Source organism: Geotrypetes seraphini, chromosome 15 (genome assembly GCF_902459505.1).
Source record: "Geotrypetes seraphini chromosome 15, aGeoSer1.1, whole genome shotgun sequence".
Taxonomy (NCBI): Eukaryota; Metazoa; Chordata; class Amphibia; order Gymnophiona; family Dermophiidae; genus Geotrypetes; species Geotrypetes seraphini.
In genome coordinates, this window is record NC_047098.1 from 52,853,741 (window position 1) to 52,877,046 (window position 23,306).

Below are 23,306 nucleotides of genomic sequence, written 5' to 3' on the forward strand. Positions count from 1 at the left end.
TTGAGCTTTAAAAAAGCAAAAAACACCCTACCTCTTCATCCGACTCCTCAAAACAAGCTAGCATTCAAACTGTTACTCTAAAACCACTGTATTCTTAATAGATGTTCAACTGACTCTCTCCCTGTACATGCTTCAGGCTTCAAGTGTCTGCTAATCCAGAACAACTGAACTAGGCACATCCCACTGTATCTTATTGCCTTAGTCTTCTATTCCTTGTTGTTAATTGTTACGTCTTGTTTGCTGCTATGTATGTAACCTTGTAACCTGTTCTAGGCTCCTTGGGGAGGACAGGATATAAATTGAATTAAATAAATAAATAAATGAATGAATAAATAAATAAATAAATGAATGAATGAATAAATACAAGGGAGGCAACAAGAAAAAAAAAAGACCCAAATCAAAACAGCTCTACAGAAAATATGGTCCAGTATGACAGCAGCTGGAGAGATATGGCCCGCATGTGTAGTTGAGTTGACTCAAAACTCTAACTCAGTGCTGGAGAAAAGTTCCCATGCAGGGCTCCATTAGATGTCACCTATATATTATTACTGATGCAGACTTTTGGCTTCCCTGGGCCGCATTGGATGAAAAATTTTTTTCTGGGGCTGCACAAATACTAACACTAGCTGAAGAGCAAAAAAAAAAAGGTTGAGCAGGTCCCAAATTTGCAATCACTAATATAGAAGATGTACATATCTAATAATCAACCTTCATTAAAGGGACACTGTGGAGAGGAACCCAAAAAAGCAGTAATACCCTTGGGGGGGTACTGACTGAGTGATCCTCCATATGCACCCCTGACAGTGGGAGCAGCTTTAGGCTTCCGCATCCCCACTCTGATGAGCAGGGATGCGCACTCCTGGTTCTCCCATTCACTTCTATTACAGCTATGGTGAGCCTCTTCAGAGGTGAGCCTCATCAGAGCGGGGATGCTGAATCAGTTGTCAGTGGCGCACATGGAGGATCATTCAGTCAGGGTAAATATTACTGTTTTTTGGGCCTCCTACTTTAAGCTTAGGCTCCCAGGCTCCCTAAAAATGAACATCTCCCCTGCTGTAGCTAGAAGGGATCCCCAAGCTTCACCACCTGATGGCCATCTCCTCCCCCTCCAACTCCCCAAGTTTGTAGCTGGCAGCAATATTGAAGAGCTGCTGTCTTCCCTTCCTCCCTGCCCTCCCCCCTCTTGGCTTTCAAGCATTCATGAAAGCAGTGGCAGCTTGAGGATATTGTTATTGGCTGCAAAGCTTGGAGATTTGGGGTTGCCAGATTGGATGAAGATATCTTCAGTTGGCAGGGCTTGGGAATCCCCACTAGCTCAAGTATTTATAAATTGAACTCAGGCGGGGAGAAACTTTGGTGCCTAACCACTAATTTTGGGCACCAGTCCTTCCCCCATATCAGCTATATATGATTACACCACTGAATACAAAAATAATTGTGATGCACATATCCCAAAGCTCAATCAGTCAATGTGTTCTTCTATATCAAAAGAATTTTCTCTCTCTATTGATTCTCTCTATTCTTTGGGGCATCAGACATGCCAGTTGTTCGCCTTAATTTTTGGCGATACAACAATCTTAATGGCTAAGGCTGTGGCTTCTTCATTCGCCCACTTGCTGAAAATTTTTTAGCGTTTTAGATTTTTTAAATGTTTTTATATAAAGTGCTTTATGCTTTCACAAATAATTAATGAAATAACTTATCTTAAAAGCGTTGTTTCCTTGGTAAGATCGGGTCAGGGACCTGTCGTATCGACATGTTTCGCCGTGAGGCTTTTTCAAGATTAAGTCCCCTGCACAAATGAAAGAAGACGATATCACTCCTGTCCCCATAACTTTAGTGCATTCATATTCTTAACTTTAACTTTAAGGGAACCATATAGTGAATATAGAACGATATGCTCACCCTTTTTTTTCAATTTTAACTGACCATCCCGATGCTCAACTTTTTTGATCTAACAAAAATGGCCGCGGCGTCTTTTGTTCGGATATAAGTACCTCCCCTGTTCTATGACGTCACTCCTTAGGACACCGAATCAGGGCACACACATTACAGTAAAGTACTCCATTCAACCTCTTGGTTTAAGCCCCCTGGCTCCACTGTGTCCAAACTGTAAATCCATTTCTGTTCCAGCCAATTTAACCTACGTTTGTAATTTCCACCCTCCCACCCGACCTTTATATGAGCTATAATACGCCATCTTTTATCAGTGCTGTCATGACCATACGTTTCCCAGTGCTGGACTAAAGGGGCATCCATTATTTTATTCACTATCCTTGACTTATGTTCGTTGAGTCTAATGTTCATCTGGCGGCTTGTTCTGCCCACATACATTAAATCGCAAGGACACAGAATGATATATACAACATTCTGTGTCTTGCATGTGGTGTTAGTGCTAGCCTTGATGCAAGTATGTCTATGAGGGGGCTGCCACTCCAGCCCTTCAATTGTGCACATGCACCATTGACATTTCTGGCATTTTTGATGACCTTGAATAGTTTGTGTTTCACTTTCCTCCATATAGTATCGGTGACGCGCCAAGCATTCTCCTATATTTTTCCCACGATAAGTAATTATGGGGAACTTTTCGAAAACATTCGGAACCGTTTTCAAAATATGCCAATATTTCTTCATACTATTGATGATATAGTTTGATTCCGAGTAGAAAGGCAACACACACACCATTCTAGAATTTTTCCTTTCCAGATTTATCACCTTTTCTTCCCCTACTTCCTGGGTGTCAGATAGCGGTTGTAACAGTAATAAATCCCGGTTGGCATATTTTGCTCTGACGAATGCCTTTCGAATGGCTCTGCTGGGATACCCCCTTGATTTTATCCTATGTTCTAACTGTCTCGATTGGTGTAAAAAATCCTGTTCTTCTGAGCAGAGCCGCCGTAGCCTCAGAAATTGGCCGACCGGTAAATTATATTTCAGTTTGTACGGGTGGTGGCTGTGGAATTTCAATAAGGTATTCCTAGAAACTGGTTTTCGATGGTCAGTTAAAATTGAAAAAAAAGGGTGAGCATATCGTTCTATATTTACTATATGGTTCCCTTAAAGTTAAAGTTAAGAATATGAATGCACTAAAGTTATGGGGACAGGAGTGATATCGTCTTCTTTCATTTGTGCAGGGGACTTAATCTTGAAAAAGCCTCACGGCGAAACATGTCGATACGACAGGTCCCTGACCCGATCTTACCAAGGAAACAATGCTTTTAAGATAAGTTATTTCATTAATTATTTGTGAAAGCATAAAGCACTTTATATAAAAACATTTTAAAAAATCTAAAAAATATAAAACGCTAAAAAATTTTCAGCAAGTGGGCGAATGAAGAAGCCACAGCCATAGCCATTAAGATTGTTGTATTGCCAAAAATTAAGGCGAACAACTGGCATGTCTGATGCCCCAAAGAATAGAGAGAATCAATAGAGAGAGAAAATTCTTTTGATATAGAACACATTGACTGATTGATATCTGGTATACTACACTGGTCAATGTAGAAGTTATAGAGTGATATATTTACATATCCCAAAGCTAACATATTCCAGTTAATAAATTAAAAATAGAACAATTTTTTCTATTTTGTCTGGATATTTTGTTTTTCCATCATCTTGGTCCCAGTTTCTCTTTCTGCTTTTTGTCTATCTTCAACTAATTCTCTTTCCAGTTGCTGTCTATTTTTTTCTCCTCTTCTCTCTTGTTCCGTTTCCTCCTTATGCCTATCTCCAACGTATTTATTTTTCCCTTTTAGCTTAAATTTTTTCTTTCTTTTTTGCCTCTGTCCACTCAAATCTTGCCATCTTACTCACCCTTCTTTTTACATGTTCAACTAGCTCTCCCATTTCCCATCTCACTCTTTTCCCAGCCTCTGATTTCCTTCTATCTACTCCCCATTACCACATTTCTACCACTGTATTCACTGCTCTCTCACTTATTTTGTCATCTCCCTTTTGACCTCATCCACATGGCTCACCACTTTCAGAATTCCCCTCCCTCTCTCCACTGGTCAGGCTATAACTCCCTGTCCATTTCTTTCCATCCCCTAGCATCTTCTTATCCCAGCTCTCTTCCCTCCTGCCCTCCAATGGGTCCATCTCTCCTCTATCCCCATGGTCCAACATTTTGCTCCCTCTTTTCTGTTTTTCTTCTTCCCTCCCCTTTTGATGCTGAACAATGAAATGGAGGGAAAAAAAAAAAAGAGATGCTGCCTAACACTTATCCCTCACACCCTTCCATCCCCAGATCCAACTTCTCTCCCTTTCTCTTCCCAACAGTTCTCCCTTCAAGTATCTTTCTCTCTTTCTCCACACCACCCTAGGTCCAATTTCTCTCCCTTCAGACCATCTCTCTCTGTCCTCTGTTTCTGGCCCCTATAAGCTCTCCCACAACGCCCAATCTAGCACTTCTTTTAATACCCGCCCCCTCTGTACTTAAAAAAGCAAAACAAAAAACCAGTCCAGGAGGCTTCCTCAGACCAGCATGCTCGCCCCCTTCTCTCCGCGCCTATGCATCTCTACCTCACTCCTCTCCCACCACAATGTCCAATAATTCTCTCTTTCCCTCCCTCCTCTCTCTGCCCAACAGTTCTCCTCTTTCTTCATCTCTCCATGTGCACCATCTCTTTCCCTCTCTGACATCCAATTCTCCCCTTTCGATTCCCTCCCTCACCCTCAGCATCTCTTTCCCTCACTCCCTCCATTCTTTCATCCTATGTCTCATGCTCCCCTCCCTCTTTCCCTTCATTCTGTGTCCTAAGTTCATGCCCCTACCTCCTTCCATCATTTGTCCTAAGTTTTTGCTCCCTCCCTCTCAAGTCCCAACACACCCTTCTCCCTCCCTCCCTTCTGTGCCGTGGGTGTTTACTTTCAGGCCAGCTCCCTCCTCACTGCTACTGTCATTTTTCTGCTCAAAGCCGCGGGCAGCAACTCCTACGCACCTCCCAAGCCTGATCTGGAAGCCTTCTCTCTGATGTTGCAATGTCAAAGGGAATGCTTCCGGGTCAGCTGCGGGAGGTGTGTAGCCTGCGACTCTGAGCAAAAAAAACACTGCAGCAAGACAAAGGAGGGAGCTGGCCAGAAAGTAAACACCTGGGGGTGGCAGAGGAAAACATCACATTGCCCTTGAGCTGGGCCACACGAAATACCTTTTTGGGCCGCAGGTTGGACACCCTGTACTAATGTATCCCGCTTGTCCTCCAAGATAAACAAAAACTACATACATTACCTTTGGCACTTCTATTTCCCAGATAACCAGTTCTGATTTTTTACATTCCGTTCCTTGTCTGTCAATTTGGATATTTTTTGTTTTGCCAGGAGCACAACCGCTGTCCACTGAATCCATGCTATTTACATCGGAACCTATGATATTCAAGCAACCAAAAACAAATAAGTCAGGACCATATTTCTACAGATATTTTATGTACATAATTAGATTGCCATTACAGAACTACGTAAAGCAGTCAGACTGAAGTTTATGCATGAGCATATGGAAAAATGATGTTCCTACCTGTTAATTTTCTTTCCTTTAGACGCAGCAGATGAATCCAGAGACCAATAGGATAGCACACATCTACCAGCAGGTGGAAATAGAGAAACTGATCAACAGGTGGTCCTATTGGCTGCACACCTCCTGCATCTTCAGTATTGCTCCTTGCCCAAGCATCCATAACCATCAATATGCTTAGCATGTAAAAAACTTCTTTCCCATAACAAATTTCAAAAGGTAATAACACAGAATATTAACAGACTTCGAAAGTTGCAAAACAAAAAAACAAGTCAATATCCAGAAAGGGTGGGGCTCTGGATTCATCTGCTGCGTCTAAAGGAAATAAAATTAACAGGTAAGAACATAATTTTTCCTTCTTTAGCAACAGCAGCAGATGAATCCAGAGACCAATGGGATGTAGCAAAGCATACAGTGATATCCTCAATCTAGGTGGGAAGCAAACGCCGCCTCCGCAACAACCGAAGCACTAGTCGCTGCCTCTGCATGCGCCCCCCACATCCAACCGGTAATGCTGAGATAAAGTATTCTTGGAAGACCAAGTAGTTGCATGACAAAACTCCTCCAAGGAAAAAAAACCTCTGGACTATGTCCAAGTAGCTGCCATTGCTCTGGCTGAATGGTCATGAAGTTCTTCCACCAATTGCTTCCCTACCATCAAGTAAGTGTAAAGAATGTCCTCCAGGGCCCTTCGAGTGATGGAGGCTTTGAACGCTGCCAAACGTTTGTTGCATCCCTTAAAGAATACAAAGAGGTGATATAAACGACTAAAAGTCGTTAGAAACCTACAGATTGCGGAGAATACTACGCACTTTCAAAAAAATGCAGTGAAGAAAAGCTCGCCTCCTCCCAGGAAGAAGGAAGGAAAAGTGAGAGTGGCATAAAAGAAAGGATGACACCACCTTAGAAAGAAATTGTGGCACTGACTGAACTGACACCCCAGAATTTGTAAATCAGAAATAAGAATCCCCGCTGTACAAGATCATGAAAGGCATAGATCATGAAAGACCAAGTAGATTCTTTAATCAGAAAGGGATTTTTCACTCTCTGGAAACTCAGATCCCTTAAAGCTTATTTTGTTACATCGGTTTTTAGAATCCTAGTCCAATCCCTCGTACTAAGCCTGCTTGACAACTGTAACATCGCCTATTTGGCAATTTCCCAAAAAAATATGCGACGCCTACAACTGTTGCAGAATGCGGCAGTCAGACTAATCTTTGGACTAAAAAAATTTGACCACGTGACACCCTACTACCGGCAGCTACAATGGCTGCCGAAGAAGGCACGCGTAAAGTTCAAATTTGCCTGTTTCTGCTTTAAAGCATTACACGGACTTGCCCCCAAATACATTACTGACCTTTTCTCCTTCTCAACCAACAGACACAAGAGAAGTTCACATTCCAACTTCGTTTCCCCCCCAGTGAGAGGTTGCAAATTGAAAAAACACCATGAATTCCTTCTCTCACACCAAGCAGCATCATGGGGTAAAGACCTAGAACAATTACTTTCGCCCTCTACTTATGAGGAATTTAGAAAACGTCTAAAAACACACCTGTTCCTAAAACATCTTGACAACTGATCCACTTATCTCTTTCCTCTCAATAGCGACCTACTGTCCTTTTGATCACTTTTCTTCTCAACAATGAATTTCCTGTCTAATTACTTCTCTTTCTTCTTCCCCTCTTGAAGTCAGTCAATTTGTACCTTTGCTTAATCTTTTGTAAACTGCATAGAACTTCATGGTATTGCGGTATATAAGCTGTTATTATTATTATTATTATTATAGAGAAGATGGATAGGGACAGATTCTTCAGACTAGCGGGGAAAACAAAAACAAGAGAGCATTCAGAAAAATTGAAAGGAGACAGATTCAGAACAAATGCTAGGAAGTTTTTCTTCACTCAGAGGGTGGTGGACACCTGGAATGCGCTTCCAGAAGAGGTGGTAGGACAGAGTACGATATTGGGTTTCAAAAAGGGTTTGGATGATTTCCTGAAGGAGAATGGGATTGAAGGGTATAGATAGATGGTTACTATACAGAATATTAAATGATTAGGGAATAAAAGGTATAGGTAAAGGATCACTTACAGATCATGGACCTAGGGGGCCGCTGCGGGAGCGGACTGCTGGGCACGATGGACCCCTGGTCTGACCCGGCAGAGGCAATGCTTATGTTCTTATGCAATACATGAAGCTGAGAAGTAAGCGAAGAGTGAGATACCTAGCCTTTGTAGCAAGCTAAGAACATAAGAATTGCCATCTCCGGATCAGACCCTGGGTCCATCAAGTCCGGTGATCAGCACACGCGGAGGCCCCGCAAGGTGTACCCTGGCATAGTTTTAGTCCCATATCACTGTATGCTTCTCAAGGGAGATGTGCATCTAATTTACCCTTACCCATATCACTCTATGCCACTCTTAAGGAGATGTGCATCTAGTTTACCCTTAAATCCTAGAACGGTAGGTTCTGCAATTACTTCCTCTGGGAGAGCATTCCAGGTGTCCACCACTCACTGCGTGAAACAGAACTTCCTGATATTCGTCCTGGACCTGTCCCCTCTCAGCTTCAGTCTATGTCTTCTTGTCCGTGTCACACTGGACATTGTAAATAACTGCTTTCCTTGCTCCATTTTGTCGAATCTTTTCAGTATTTTGAAAGTCTTGATCAGATCCCCTCCTAGTCTCCTCTTCTCAAGGGAGAACAACCCCAGTCTCCTAAGTCATTCCTCGTAGTCCAAGTTCTCCATACCTTTCACTAGCTTCATTGCTCGTCTCTGCACCCTCTCTAGCAGTTTTATATCCTTCTTTAGGTATGGAGACCAATGCTGGATGCAGTATTCCAGGTGCAGTCTGACCATGGCTCTGTAGAGCGGTATTATAACTTTCCCTGAACTACTCGTAATTCCCTTCTTTATCATTTCTAGCATTCTATTTGCTTTCTTTGCTGCCGCCGCACATTGCACCAACGGTTTCAGGGTCCTATCTATCAGTACACCCAGGTCCTTATCCTGTTCGGTCTTTCCCAGAGTTACACCTGACATACTATACTTGTGATCTTTATTTTTTCTGCCTAAATGCTTCACTTTGCATTTTTCCACATTAAAATTCATCTGCCATTTATCTGCCCACTTCTCCAATTGATTCAAGTCGCTCTGGAATTCCTCGCTGTCCTTCTGCGATCTGATCGCCCGGCATAGCTTTGTGTTATCTGCAAACTTGATGATTTCACTGGATGTTCCTTCTTCCAGGTCATTTATGAAAATATTAAATAAGATGGGTCCAAGTATCGAGCCCTGGGGTACACCGCTAGTCACTTTTTCCCATTCTGAGAACTTCCTATTTATGCCCAATCTCTATTTTCTGTTCTCTAGCCATTTGCCTATCTATCTTAGTATTTCTCCCTCTATTCCATGGCCTTGTAATTTCCTGAGAAGTCTTACATGTGGAACCTTGTCGAACGCTTTCTGAAAGTCCAAGTATACAATATCCACCAGTTCTCCACTATCAATTTGTCTGTTCACTGTCTCAAAAAATTGAAGTAGGTTCGTCAAACATGATTTCCCTTTCCTGAACCCATGTTGACTGGCTCTCATCAGGTCATGTGTGTCTAGGTGCTGGACTATGCTATCTTTGATCAGCGCCTCATCTTTCCAGGGACAGACGTGAGACTCACAGTTGTGTAGTTGCCAGGCACTCATCTCAATCCTTTTTTAAATATCGGCGTGACGTTCGCTATCGTCCAGCCGTCCGTTTTCTGTCCTGTTTTAATTGACAGGTTGGCAAGTTTTTGCAATAGTTCTCCGATTTCAAATTTCAGTTCTTTTAGGACTCTCGGATGAATTCCGTCTGGTCCAGAAGATTTATCACTTACAGAAGATTTATCACTTAAGTTTGTCGATCTGGTGGTAAATCTGGTCCAAGTCCACTTCTACTGTGGTGAGGCTGTCCTGTACGACTCCCTTGAACACTTTCACTGTGTCAGGTATTGTTGCGGTGTCTTCCTTTGTAAAGACAGATGCAAAGAAGGAATTAAGTCTGTCTGCAATTTTTTTGTCATCCTTGATGCATCCTTTTCCTCCCATGTCGTCCAGTGGTCCCACCGCCTCCCATGTGGGTTTTTTCCCTTTTACGTATCTAAAAAAGGGCTTGAAATTTTTGGCCTCTCGTGCTATTTTCTCCTCGTAGACCTTTTTGGCAACCTTCACCGCCTTGTGACATTTTTTCTGATCATCTCTATTTTTGTTCCAAGCTTCGGATGTTTTTGTGCGTTTCCACGTCTTAAATGAGTCCTTCTTTTCATTTATGGCTTCCTTCACCTCTTTGATAAGCTACACTGGCTCTCTTTTGCCTTTGGTTTTCTTTACTTTGGACATCCGCGGAATGTAGAGGCTTTGTGCTTCCGTGATAGTATTTTTCAGTAGGGACCATGCCTGTTCCACCGTTATGACTTTGCCCATCTTTTTCTTGATCCGTTTTTTCACTATGGCTCTCATGCTGTCGTATCTTTCCTTTTTAAAGTTTAAAGTCGTGGTTGAGGTTTTGGTACCTTTCCCTTTCCCGACATCAAGTTTGAAGTTGATCATGTTGTGATTGCTCGTCCCCAGCAGGACCGTAACTTCTTCCTTTGCTGGACCCGTAATGCCATTTAGGACCAAGTCCAAGGTGATGTTTCCTCTTGTCGGCTCTCCTACCATCTGTTCCAGGAAGCAGTCTCCTAGCACTTCCAGGAACTTTGCCTCCTTGCCACAGTTGGAGGTTGCCAGGTCCCAGTCTATCCCTGGGAAATTGAAATCCCCCAAGATTATGACATTTACCTGTGTTACATTCCTGTTTAATTTCCTCTATCATTTCTGAGTCTGTCTCCTCTCTCTGTCCCGGCGGTCGGTAGTAAAGGCCAATCTTTATGTCAGCATCGTTGTGTCTGGGAATCCTGATCAAGAGGGATTCAAGTTTCTCTTTCTCTTCCGCCATAGTCTCTCTCACGGATTCTAATCCTTCCCAAACATATAGGGTAATACCTCCACCTTTCTGCCCCACTCTATCTTTTCTGTACAGTTTGTATCCCTGTAGTACTGTGTCCCATTTGTTTTCGTCATTCCACCATGTTTCTGTTATGCCAATGATTTCCAGTTCATCGTTTTTTGCTATTGCTTCTAACTCTCCCATTTTGTTTCCCAAACTTCTAGCATTCGTATACATACATTTGAGTTCCCTTTGTGTTACCTTCTTGGACTTTTTAAGTTTAGCAGTATCTACTGTTTCTTCCATGGTATCCTTTTCTGCTGCTGTGTTGTCTGCCTCATTTGCTTGTGGTCGAACCCTCCCATATCTGAGTAGTTGTTCGTAATTCCTTCTACGGGGCATCCTGTCGCCCGGGCCATCTACTGGTGGTTGACTGTCGGCTTTCCCCTGTCCTTTAGTTTAAAGCCTTCTCTATGGCCTTCTTCATGTTGCCTGCCAGTTACCTTCTTGGACTTTCTAAGCTTAGCAGTCTCTACTGTTTCTTTCACAGTATCCTTTTCTGCTCCTGTGTTGTCTCCCTTATTTGCTTTGTGGTCGTCCCCTCCTGTGTCTGAGTAGTTGTCCGTAATTCCTTCTACGGGGCATCCTGTCTCCCAGGCCATCAACTGGTGGTCGACTGTCTGCTTTCCCCTGTCCTTTAGTTTAATGCCTTCTCAATGGCCTTCTTCATGTTGCCTGCCAATACTCTTGCTCCTTCCTTATTGAGGTGTAGTCCGTCCTTTCTGTAGTATTTGCTTTTTCACCAGAACGCCGTCCAGTTGCGCACGAAGTTAAAGCCTTCCTCTTTGCACCATCGTCTCATCCAGGCGTTGATTGCTTGCAGTTCCCCTTGTCTCTTTTCATCTGCTCTTGGTACCGGAAGGATCTCGGATAAGGCCACCTTCACCTCCCTGATCTTCAATTTTCTTCCGAGTGAGCGGAGCTGTCCCTTCATCTCTTCCCTGTCATACTTCCGTCCGTTCACATCGTTGGTTCCCAAATGGATAAGCACAGCAGTGTCCTCTCCCCCAGCGCTGTCTTTGATCCTGGAGATCCTGTTGGCCACATCCTTCACTCTTGCTCCAAGCAGGCAGGTGACGATTCTATCCTCTCTCCCTCCTGCAGTGTGGCTGTCCACACGATGTATGATGGAGTCTCCCACGATGATCCCCATCTTCTTTATTCAGGGGCTGTAGGTCGACATCCATGGTATAGGACCAATCTTCTCCCTCCTGTGGTACTCCTGAGGTTGTTCTGTTCTTCGGGTGGGGGGACGTCCCCATGCAGTCTCCCTCTTACTCCCGGTGTGCTCTGAAGCTGAAGGGAACTGAACGCTAAGCCCTTGACAATACACTTGTGCCAAAAAAGAAAGAATATAAATCATAGAACTCTGGAAGGGTGCCAATGTTGAGAAGTACCCAAGAAAGGAAAAGCCTCCAAACGGAAGCATAAGCCACAGGTGAAGATGTCTGTATCACCTGGAGAAGAGAAGAAATATCCTGCTTCGCATAACCCTTACACTTCAGCCATGACTTTTCAAAAGCTAGGTCGTAATACCAAAATAGGACGAATATCCATGTTGATCGGACCCTAGGTGAGTAAATCCAGAGAAACCAGGAATCTCAACAGTTCAGCCATCGAAAGACTCATCAGATCCACATAGCAAGGATGGCGCAGCCAATCCGGAGATTCTCTAATTACTGTGCCCTGAAAGCGAGCTTGAGATGGCAAATTCATCCAATCATCAGCCAGGGGTAAACACTTAAGAGAAACCAGAGGCGAGAAAGAAGAAACGCTGCCACCCCCTCTGACTGCCACTCCCTGCATCTGCTGAACAAACCAGGAAGCTTTGAATTTCGAGACGAGGCCATGAGGTCTAGTTCTAGTAGATCTCACCTTTATACAAAGAGCTGGAATGCCTGAGCAAATAGTTCCCAATTTCCAGGATGTAGAAGATTTTACTACAGGCAAAAAACCGAAAGGAATTGACCCCTAAATATCAACAGAGAAGAAAATCCAGAGAAAACCAAAAAAACTCTGTGGAGTGACGATGTTCCAAAATGGACTATTTGAAAGTGTCAAAGTTCCAAAGGTACACTGAAATCATCCACATAAAAATAAATTCATCCATGTAAAAATAGGTTATCCACATAAAAGCCTTAAAGGACCTAGTCCGCTTGGGATACAGGACCCAACACGGTCCGCGTTTCGACAAAAAGTCTTCTTCAGGGGTCCCTGGGGGTCCTATAAAGATGAATACGTGGGAAACAATTGTGTGGGGAACCGAAGTGAGACACTGCTTGTGTTTGCAATAGAAGATTTTACTACTACTACTACTATTTATTATTTCTAAAGCGCTGAAAGGCGTACACAGCGCTGTACATTTTAACATACAATAGACCAGGGGTGCCCAATACGTCGATCGCGATCGACCAGTAGCTCAGGAAGGCAACGTGGGTCGATCGCGGAGCCCATCCCGGGCTCCGTGATAGTCGTGTTGCCGTCCTGATCTACGGGCCGATCAGCTTTCCTCTCCAGTGTTCTCCCTAGGGCCTTTTAGCTGGGCGGTCCGCCCAGCTGTCATCTGCCGCTGCTGAACATTAAAAAACCCCCCCCCCAAAAAACAGCTTGGAGATTTCAGCCCGTAGCTCCGGGCTCTAACATGTGCGTGCCGGCTTCTCTTCTCTTCCCTCCGAAACCGGAAGTTATGTCCGGGGGGGGGGGGGGAGAAGGGAAGTCTGCACGCACATGTTGAGAGCCCTGAAGCAAGTGTTCGCTACGGGCTAATGCGGGAGATAGGTTAGTGAAGCATTTGTTCTTCTTCCTGCTGGGTCCTGCCTACTTTCTGTTTCCGCGAAGGCAGGACCCGGCAGCATTTCCCCCAATAGGTTGATCACGATCTTGGGCTGATCAGCCTTCCTCTTCCCGACGGCAGAATTGACGTCGGGGAGAGGAATGCTGGTTGGCCGAAGCAGGGAGAGCTTGGGGCCTGTTATTGGTGGCGTTTGGGTCCTGGTCCCCGATGGCAATGGCAGTGGCTTGGGGAGGGCAGGGAGAAAGAAAGAAAAAGGGCAGGCAGGGAGACAGAAGGAAAGAAGAGAAACAGAAAAAAAAAGAAAGGGAGGCAGAGAGAAAGAAAGGACAGGGAAGAGGAAGGAAAAGTTGGGGGAAGGAATGAGGTCTGGAGGAGAGGAAGCATACAGGCTAAAAGAAGGGAAGAAAGATTGTATGCACAGTCAGAAGAAGAAAGTGCAACCAGAGACTCATGAAATCACCAGACAAGGTAGGAAAAATGATTTTATTTTAAATTTAGTGATCAAAATGTGTCTGAATTTATATCTGCTGTCTATATTTTACACTAAGGTCCCCTTTTACTAAACCGCAATAGAGGTTTTTAGCGCAGGGAGCCTATGAGTGTCGAGAGCAGCGCTGGGCATTCAGCGCAGCTCCCTGTGCTAAAAACTGCTATTGTGGTTTAGTAAAAAGGGAAGGGGGTATATTTGTCTATTTTTGTATGGTTGTTACTGAGGTGATAGTGCATAGAATCATCTGCTTTGACCTCTTTGAAAACCCTGGAATAGGAATGATAATTAACATTTTCTATGCGTACAGTGTGCTTTGTGTTTTTTTTTAAATTTTATTGTTGGTAGATCATTTTGACTTGGTCATTTAAAAAGTAGCTCGCAAGCCCAAAAAGTGTGGGCACCCCTGCAATAGACGATCCATGCTCAGATTTTGTGAAGAGAAAGTCTATCTAAACCCTTTTCCTGTCCTGTAAAATGATGCACTGACAGAAGAGGAAGATGAGATTCCACCCATTGAAGTAGAACCATTATTTACTCACCACTTTCCTGGCTATAGAGAAATACCACTTTCCTGGCTATAGAGAAATACCACTGTCATAACATTGTCCTAAAATATCTTTATCGTCATTCTGGAAGAATGGTCTGAAACTCCTGAAACAGTATCCTGACCATGCTTCAGTCCAGAAGAATGAACGAGTACTGAGACTCCTTTTAATACCAGACTCCTTGTGCTGAGGATTGAAGGCACTGAGCCCCCCAACCCGACAGCCTGGGATGTTTGGTGAATTTGAGCCAGTCCAGCAAAGACCGAGGCATGCGTTTTAAAAGATTAATCTCGCTGTGCCACCAAATTATATTGGGAGATGCTTGAGGAGCCTACTAGATACTACAATTGGAGCCTTGAGATACTGGGAACCACTGGAACAAAAGCGACTGCTGTAGTGTTCTCATGTGAAAACAAGCCGAAGTTCCCAGTGGAACCACCACCATAGATCCTAGAACCTGTACAGAATCCCATCTTGGTGACCGAAGAAGGCAAACCTGAGACTCCTCTCCTACATGAACAACATCTCCTGATATTCCAACAATTAGTACAGGAGAAAAGAGCTCTTTGGAAATTTGAAGATTCACATCCAAAGAATTGAAGAAAAGAAGTTCAAATAAAAGAAATCACCCGTTTGTGTCTGACAAATTGACCTGGCTGGAAGACATCCGAATCAAGCAGTCATCTAAGAAAGAAAGTACCTGAATCTCCTGTTTGCGCACAAACACCACTACTGCCCTCATTTTCTAAAATGTTCATGGAGCCATGGCTAGGCCAAATGTAATCTGCCAAAACTAATAGCACTGCTCAATGAGAGCTAAGCGAAGATAGTGCAAATTCGGTGACCATAGGGAAATTGTAAATATTCTGTTTTTCTCCGGAAATGTCTAACTCTGAGAAACTAATTTATCAGAATGAGATCCAGCCCCCGTCTGACCAATTACCCCATCTTAGGCACTATGAAGTAAATAGAATAACTTCCCTTAGTTCCGGAAGAACTAAAACTTCTGCCCTGAGTATCAATAACACTTAAGGAAAAATTATGTTCTTACCTGTTCATTTTCTTTCCCTTAGATGCAGCAGATGAATCCAGAGACCAATGGGATAGCACACATCTACCAGCAGGCGGAGATAGGGAAACTGATTAACAGGTGGTCCTATTGGCTGGCACTCCTCCTGTATCTCCAGTATACCTCCTTGCCCAAGCATCCATAACCATCAATAGGCATAGCAGGTAAAAAAACTTCTTTCCCATAACAAATCTCAAAAGGCAATAATACAGAATACGACCCTTAATAATAACAAACTTCAAAAGTCTGAAAAGAAAAAAACAACAGACAATATCCAGAAAGGGTGGGGCTCTGGATTCATCTGCTGCGTCTAAGGGAAAGAAAATGAACAGGTAAGAACATAATTTTTCCTTCCCTAGCAACAGCAGCAGATGAATCCAGAGACCAATGGGATGTAGCAAAGCAATCCTCAATCTGGGTGGGAAGCAAACGCCGCCTCCGCAACAATCAAAGCACTAAACGCATCTACCGCATGCGCCCCCACATCCAACCAGTAATGCTGAGAGAAAGCACTCTCGGAAGACCAAGTAGCTGTGAGACAAAACTCCTCCAAGGAAAAAACCTCTGGACCAAGTCCAAGAAGTAGCCATCGCTACGGCTGAATGGTCATGAAGTTCTTTCGCCAATCGCTTCACTGCCATCAAGCAAGCGTAAAGAATGTCCTCCTGGACCCATCGAGCGATGGAGGCTTTGGATGCCGCCATACGTTTGAGGCATCTCGTGAAGAAAACAAAAAGGTGATCTAGACAACTAAAAGTCATTAGAAACCTAGCTCGCTGAGAACGCTACACACTTTCAAAAAAATGCAGTGAATAAAAGCACGTCTCCCCATTTCTCTTCCCAGGATGAAGGAAAAGTGACATAAAAGAAACGATGCCACCTCCTTAGAAAGAAATAGTGGACCGTCCGAACTGACACTCCAGATTTTGTAAATCAGAAATAGGAATTCCTGCCAAACAAAGCCTGCAACTCAGAAAACCGCCGAGCTGAAGCCATGGCCACCAGAAACCCCATGTTCAATGGCACAGCCCTTTAGAGTATCAAAAGATAATGATGAAATGAAGCTTTCGGTAAACTGCGAAGAAGTACCTTAAGACTGTACTCCGGACCGGGCTTTCTAAAAGGTATACGAATATACCGTACTCCGTTTAGGAACTGAACTACATGAAGCTGAGAAGGAAGTGAAGAGCAATATACCTAGCCTTTGTAACAAGCTAAGAATGGCACTTGAAGCTGTAGGGAATTGAACGCTAAGCCCTCAGCAATACGCTTCTGTCAAAAAAGAACTCTGTAAGGGTGCAAATGTGGAGAAGTACCCAAGAAAGGAAAAACCTCCAAAAGGAAGCAGAAGCCATCGGTGAAGACATCTGCATTGTTTGGACAAGAGAAGAAACAACCTGCTTCGCATAACCCTTACACTTCAGCCATCCTAAGGGGGGAAGGGAGGACAGAGGCAGAACAATGGAGGTTATGCTATGTTTTAGCCAGCCAAAAAGCTGTGCAGCCTTAGGTGCAGCAGAAGGCTGAGGTTTTTGTTGCTTCTGCTGCTGTCAATAATCAGGGAACGATACTCTCATTTAACTCAGGTTCCACCAGAGCTTCCTCCAAGAGAGTATCCTTCCAATCCATCCCAGACCGCCCTTCTTCTTTAAGAAGCTCAAGCTCTGCTTCATCTCTGTGCCATTGAAGAAGTTCCTTTGGAATAGCAGAGCAGGAGGTTTTACTCCCGTTACTTCCTAGTTCCGAAGAAGACAGGCGATCTGCGACCTATTCTGGATCTCGGGGCTCTCAACAGATTTTTAGTCAAAGAAAAATTTTGCATCTTGTCCCTGGTGTCCCTTTACCCTATCATTTTTACCATTGATTGGAGACCATTATATCCGACCTCTGGGTGCTGTCAATAATCAGGGAAGGATACTCTCTTCATTTCACTCAGGTTCCACCAGAGCTTCCTCCAAGAGAGTATCCTTCCAATCCATCCCAGACCGCCCTTCTTCTTTAAGAAGCTCAAGCTCTGCTTCATCTCTGTGCCATTGAAGAAGTTCCTTTGGAATAGCAGAGCAGGGGGTTTTACTCCCGTTACTTCCTAGTTCCAAAGAGGTGCTCGAGTGTAAGGATCTGCCCTTGGAATATAACGCCTCTGGAAAACCGGAGTAGGGCGTGAAGGTTTTGCAGGAGCTGGCTTTGGTCTGACAATGGAAGCAAAAGATTTTTAATGTTCAGACAACTTCTTAGTGGCAGCCTCTATAGATTCATCAGAGAGCTCATTGCCATCACAAGGAATGTTAGCAAGACGGTCCTGAAGATTAGGGTCCATGTCAACGATACGAAGCCGGGCCAAGCAGCGCATTGCCACAGAGAAAGCAGTGGCCCTAGCGACAGCTCAAAGGCAACATAAGATGATTGGAGAAGATGCAATCTGAGTTGTGACAGAGTGGCAGTGACTTCCTGTAACTCAAAATGCCTATGTTGATCCAGGTTCTTCATAAAGCCTGGAAGAAGATCAATGAGGAACTTGAGATAAGTAACGAAGACAAAGTTGTAATTGAGGACTTTGGAGGACATCATAGCATTTTGATAAAGATGACGTCCAAACTTGTCCATGGTCTTACCCTCTCTTCCAGGAGGAACTGTGGTATAGACTCTGGAAGGTTGGGTTCTTTTCAAAGAGGATTCCACAAGGAGGGATTGATGAGATAACTGAATTCTCAAACCCTTTGCAATATAGAGTTCTTTATCTCGAGTCCAACTTGCCTGGAACAGCAGGGATAGCATAAAGAGTCTCCAGATAGCATTTGAAAGTTTGAGACAAAAGCTTAAGTGACTCTGCAGGAGGTTAAGGTAGATGCATGACCTCAAGATACTCCTTAGAGTATTTAGAACCAGCATCTAATTGAATTTCCAGGTCATCAGCCATCTGACAAAGAAAGGAAGAGAAAGACAGCTGATCCGCCAAGGCCCTGCCTCAAGAGGGACTCAATGACCTCGAGACGTCTCGAGTGGTGAAGGAAGGTGAAGCCTCTCTGGAGAAGTGGCAATCTAAAAAATATGGAAACTTAGAAGAGGCAATGGAAGCAGCTGATTCTTCAGGGTCTGGAAGAGGTGACCTCGCTCGAGGAGTTAGAGGCCTCAAAGAGCTGGAATGTCTGGAATGAGGCCTAAACGAGGAAGGCTGCTATGTGGAAGAAGATCTGCGCCTCAATGGATGTCTCAATGAAGGCCTTGATCGACAACAAGAGTGGTGTCTGGAAGCAGGTCTAGAGGATCGAGGAGACTTCGCCCTATGTATGGAAACAGGCAATGCTACTGGTGAATTGATAGGGCTAGAAGCTGTAGATCGAAACTCAGTGGTTTGGATCGAGGAATCTCGAAGCACTCGCAGAGACTCTGCTTCTTGCACAGAGTGGGTAGATGCCAGACCAGACACTCACAAAGACTCTGATCCTTGCATAGAGTGTGAAGCTTCAGCTCGAGGCACAGGCAGGGACTCGACCTCGCGGGAGATTGCTGATTGCCCAGGCTGGATTACAGGAGGCAACATCAAGGCAGAACCATATTTGCTCAGTAACTGAACAAATTGCTGCTCCAATATGGTATGGAAAGAAGCCTGCAAAGGTGGATCCGCATCTAAAACTGGACTACTTGCTGAGGCTAAAGGCTCCAAAGTGGCAGTGGAGATGTGTTTGGACTTGCGAGGTCTTGGAAAGCTTGAGGACCACCACCGGAACCTTCTGCTTAGGTATCTGACCTGAGGGGAACTCAGAAAAAGATAAAGCAGGTGTACTCATGGCTAAAGATGATCCAAACGAGGAAGGTCTAATGAGACTCGAGATCAGAGTCGTGGAAGCAGGAGGACCCTTGGTGGAAGGTGGGATCGAGATATAACTCGAGGTCGAGGGTGTCACTGAAGAGTCCATCCTGAAGAGTTTTTCCACTAAAACCCGACGGCGTTTAAGGGCTCGAGGTTGAAGAGTAGCACAGCGCTCGCAGGACTTAGGATTATGGTCAGGCCCGAGGCATTTGAGGCACCAGCGGTGTGTGTCCATGAGAGAAATTGCACGCTGGCACTGGCTACAATTCTTGAAGCCTGTGACTGGCTGGGACATAGGAGGGAAGATAGCCGCTGCGAAGTCGAAGCCCGCAGGCTGCGGCCGCGCGGCCTAGCCCACCAGTCAACGAAGAAAAAGCACAGTTACTTACCGTAACAGTTGTTATCCAGGGACAGCAGGCAGATATTCCCACACATGGGTGATGTCACCGACGGAGCCCCACAGCGGACAGCCTCGAAAGCAAACTTGCTTGAAGATCTCGAACTTTCGAGCACTGCACCGCGCCTGCGCGCGTGCCTTCCCGCCCGAACTAGGGGGCGCATCTCCTGAGAGGATCCTCAGTTCAGATACCAAGCCAAGAAGCCAACCAGGGGAGGTGGGAGGGTTGTGGGAATATCTGCCTGCTGTCCCTGGATAACAATTGTTACGGTAAGTAACTGTGCTTTATCCCAGGACAAGCAGGCAGCATATTCCCACACATGGGTGACCTCCAAGCTAAGTAAAAAGGGATGGAGGGAAGTTGGCAATTTACGAAAAAAGATTTTGCAAAACAGATTGGCCAAAGTGGCCATCCCTCCTGGATAATGTATTCAGACAATAATGAGAAGTGAAAGTATGAACCGAGGACCAAGTGGCAGCCTTACAGATTTCCTCAATAGGAGTTGATCGGAGGAAAGCTACAGACGCCGCCATAGCTCTAACTTTGTGGCCCGTCACTCGACCTTGCAAGGAAAGACCAGCCTGAGCGTAGCAGAATGAAATGCAAGCAGCCATCCAGTTGGAGATTGTGCGTTTTGATATAGGACGTCCCAACCTGTTCGGATCAAATGATATGAAAAGTTGAGATGTTGTTCTATGAAGTTGAGTGCGTTGGAGGTAGAAAGCCAAAGCATGTTTACAGTCCAAGGTATGAAGAGCCGCCTCTCCTGGATGAGAATGAGGCTTTGGAAAAAATACAGGCAGAACAATAGACTGATTGATATGAAATTCTGAAACAACTTTAGGCAAGAATTTAGGATGAATACGGAGAACAACCTTGTCATGGTGAAAAACTGTGAAAGGTGGATCTACAACCAGCGCTTGTAACTCACTGACTCGTCGAGCAGAAGTGAGGGCGATCAGGAAAACAGCTTTCCAAGTGAGATACTTGAGATGAGCTTTGTCAAGTGGTTCAAAAGGAGATTTCATAAGTTGAGCTAAAACAACATTGAGATCCCAAACCACAGGAGGTGGTTTAAGAGGTGGATGGAGATTAATAAGTCCTTTCATAAAGCGAGAAATCATAGGATGTGCAGAAAGGGGTTTTCCATCCAAGGGCTGATGAAAAGCAGCTATAGCATTAAGGTGGACTCGTATAGATGTAGTCTGAAGTCCAGATTGTGACAAATGAAGTAAATAGTCCAGAACTGATGTCAAGGAAGCAGATCTGGGTGGTAAATTACGTGTAGAACACCAAGCAGAGAATCTAGTCCACTTCTGACCATAACATTGTCTAGTTGATGGTTTTCGGGAAGCAAGTAAGACATCTTGAACAGACGGAGAGAATTGAGAAAAGTCTGTTATACAGAAAGGTACCAGGCTGTCAAATATAGAGACTGCAGATTGGGATGAAGCAAAGATCCGTGATTCTGCGTGAGTAGAGAAGGAAATATTGGAAGAAGAAGAGGCTCCCTGGTGCTGAGTTGAAGTAAAAGGGAGAACCAAGGTTGCCTGGACCACCGAGGAGCTATCAGAATCATGGTGGCATGGTCTGATTTCAACTTGACTAGAGTTTTGAGAATCAGAGGAAACGGAGGAAAAGCATAAAGGAACTGGTTCCTCCAATCCAGTAGAAACGCATCTGCTTCGAGACGTTGAGGAGTATAGATGCGGGAGCAAAATTGAGGCAGTTTGAAGTTGAGAGGTGACGCAAACAGATCTATCTGCGGAGTCCCCCAACGCGCAAAAATTTGGCAAAGAGTAGGACAATTGAGTGTCCATTCGTGAGGTTGTAGAAGACGACTCAATTTGTCCGCCAAACAATTGTGTTGACCTTGAATATAAACAGCTCTGAGGAAGATGTTGTGAAGAATCGCCCAATGCCACAATTTCAGAGCTTCTTGACAGAGGGAGTGAGATCCCGTCCCTCCCTGTTTGTTGACATAATACATGGCAACTTGGTTGTCGGTACGTACAAGAATCACCATGTCGTGAAGTAGATGCTGAAAAGCTTTGAGAGCATAGAATATCGCTCTGAGTTCCAACAGATTTATATGACACCGACGGTCTGCTTGAGTCCAGAGCCCTTGAGTGCGAAGACCGTCCACATGAGCTCCCCATGCGTACATTGACGAGTCGGTTGCGAGGACCTTCTGATGAGGAAGAGGGTAAAACAGTAAACCTCTTGAAAGATTCAAAGAGAGCATCCACCAACGGAGAGACTTCTTCAATGAAGGAGTGATGGAAATTAGTCGAGTTGGTAGATCCACTGATTGCTGCCATTGAGATGCCAGTGTCCATTGAGGAATGCGAAGGTGAAGTCTGGCAAAAGGAACCACATGAACTGTAGAAGCCATGTGACCGAGCAGAACCATCATCTTCCTTGCTGGAACAGTGGAAAGTTGGAAGAATTGTTGAGAAATTTGAAGCAGTGCGTCCTGATGTGGTTGTGGAAGGTATGCTCTCAGAGCGATAGTGTCCAGAGTAGCTCCTATGAACTGGAGAGACTGGGATGGAGTCAATTGAGATTTGGGGAAGTTGATGTGAAATCCCAAACTTTGTAGAAAAAGAATAGTCTGTTGAGTCGCTGCAATAACCTCTGAAAAAGAAGAGGCTTTGATGAGCCAGTCGTCTAGGTATGGAAATACTTGGAGACCCTGGTTGCGAAGAGCTGCAGCGACGACCACTAGGCATTTGGTGAAAACCCTGGGGGAAGAAGCCAATCCGAAGGGGAGAACTCAGTACTGAAGATGAAGATTTCCTACTTGGAATCTGAGATACTTGTGAAACGCTGGATGAACAGGGATATGAGTATAGGCCTCTTTGAGATCGAGGGAGCACATCCAATCCCCTTGATCCATCAAGGAATATAGAGTTGGCAGAGTGAGCATTCGAAATTTCTCTTTGACTAGATATTTGTTGAGAGCTCTGAGATCCAAAATCGGTTGCAAATCCCCCGTCTTTTTGGGAACTAGAAAATAACGGGAGTAGAATCCCAAGTTCCTTTGGGAGAGAGGAACTTCCTCCACTGCTCGTAGGAGAAAAAGAGCTCGAGCTTCTTGAAGAAGAAGGGGAAGATGCGACTGATTTGAACGACACTCTCTTGGATGGCGATCTGGAGGTACCTGAAGGAGTCGAAGAGAGTATCCCTCTCATATGATGGTAAGTACCCAGAGATCTGATGTAATGAGCTCCCATTGATGATAAAATGTGGACAGGCGACCCCCTATGGGGAGGGGAGAATTTGGAAACAGAGAAATTTGAATGCTCAGGTCGAGATTGTCAAAAAGACTGAGCAGGCTTGGTGGCAGCAGGGGTCTGAGACTTCTGTTGTCGCTGTTGTGGAGGAGGCTGATGAGAAGGAGGTCTGGAAAAAGCAGGAGTTGTTTTCTGCGGATAGCGACGTGGAGTCTGTTTGAAACCTCTAGTTGGTGCAGGTTTAGGTTTTGGACGAATGAGGGAAGCAAAAGAGCGCTCATGTTCTGAAAGACGCTTGGTAGCCGCCTCAATAGAGTCATCAAATAACTCATTTCCTTGACAAGGAAGATTAGCCAATCTATCCTGAAGGTTAGGATCCATGTCCATTATACGTAACCATGCTAAACGACGCATGGCTACAGCAAATGCAGATACT

General features: G+C 44.6%; 1 protein-coding gene across 4 annotated transcripts in view; it reads right to left on the reverse strand.

Moving 5' to 3' along the window:
- Positions 1 to 23,306, reverse strand: part of AKAP1 (A-kinase anchoring protein 1) — a 192,839-nt gene that overhangs the window by 116,545 nt on the left and 52,988 nt on the right. For all 4 annotated transcript variants that reach the window (XR_004537072.1, XM_033921572.1, XM_033921574.1 and 1 more), the window contains exon 3: positions 5,228 to 5,361. Coding sequence is in view for 3 of the 4 variants with exons in the window: in XM_033921572.1 (XP_033777463.1) it covers positions 5,228 to 5,361 (134 nt within the window). In the remaining variant the exon portion in view is untranslated. The remainder of the gene's footprint in view (positions 1 to 5,227; positions 5,362 to 23,306) is intronic.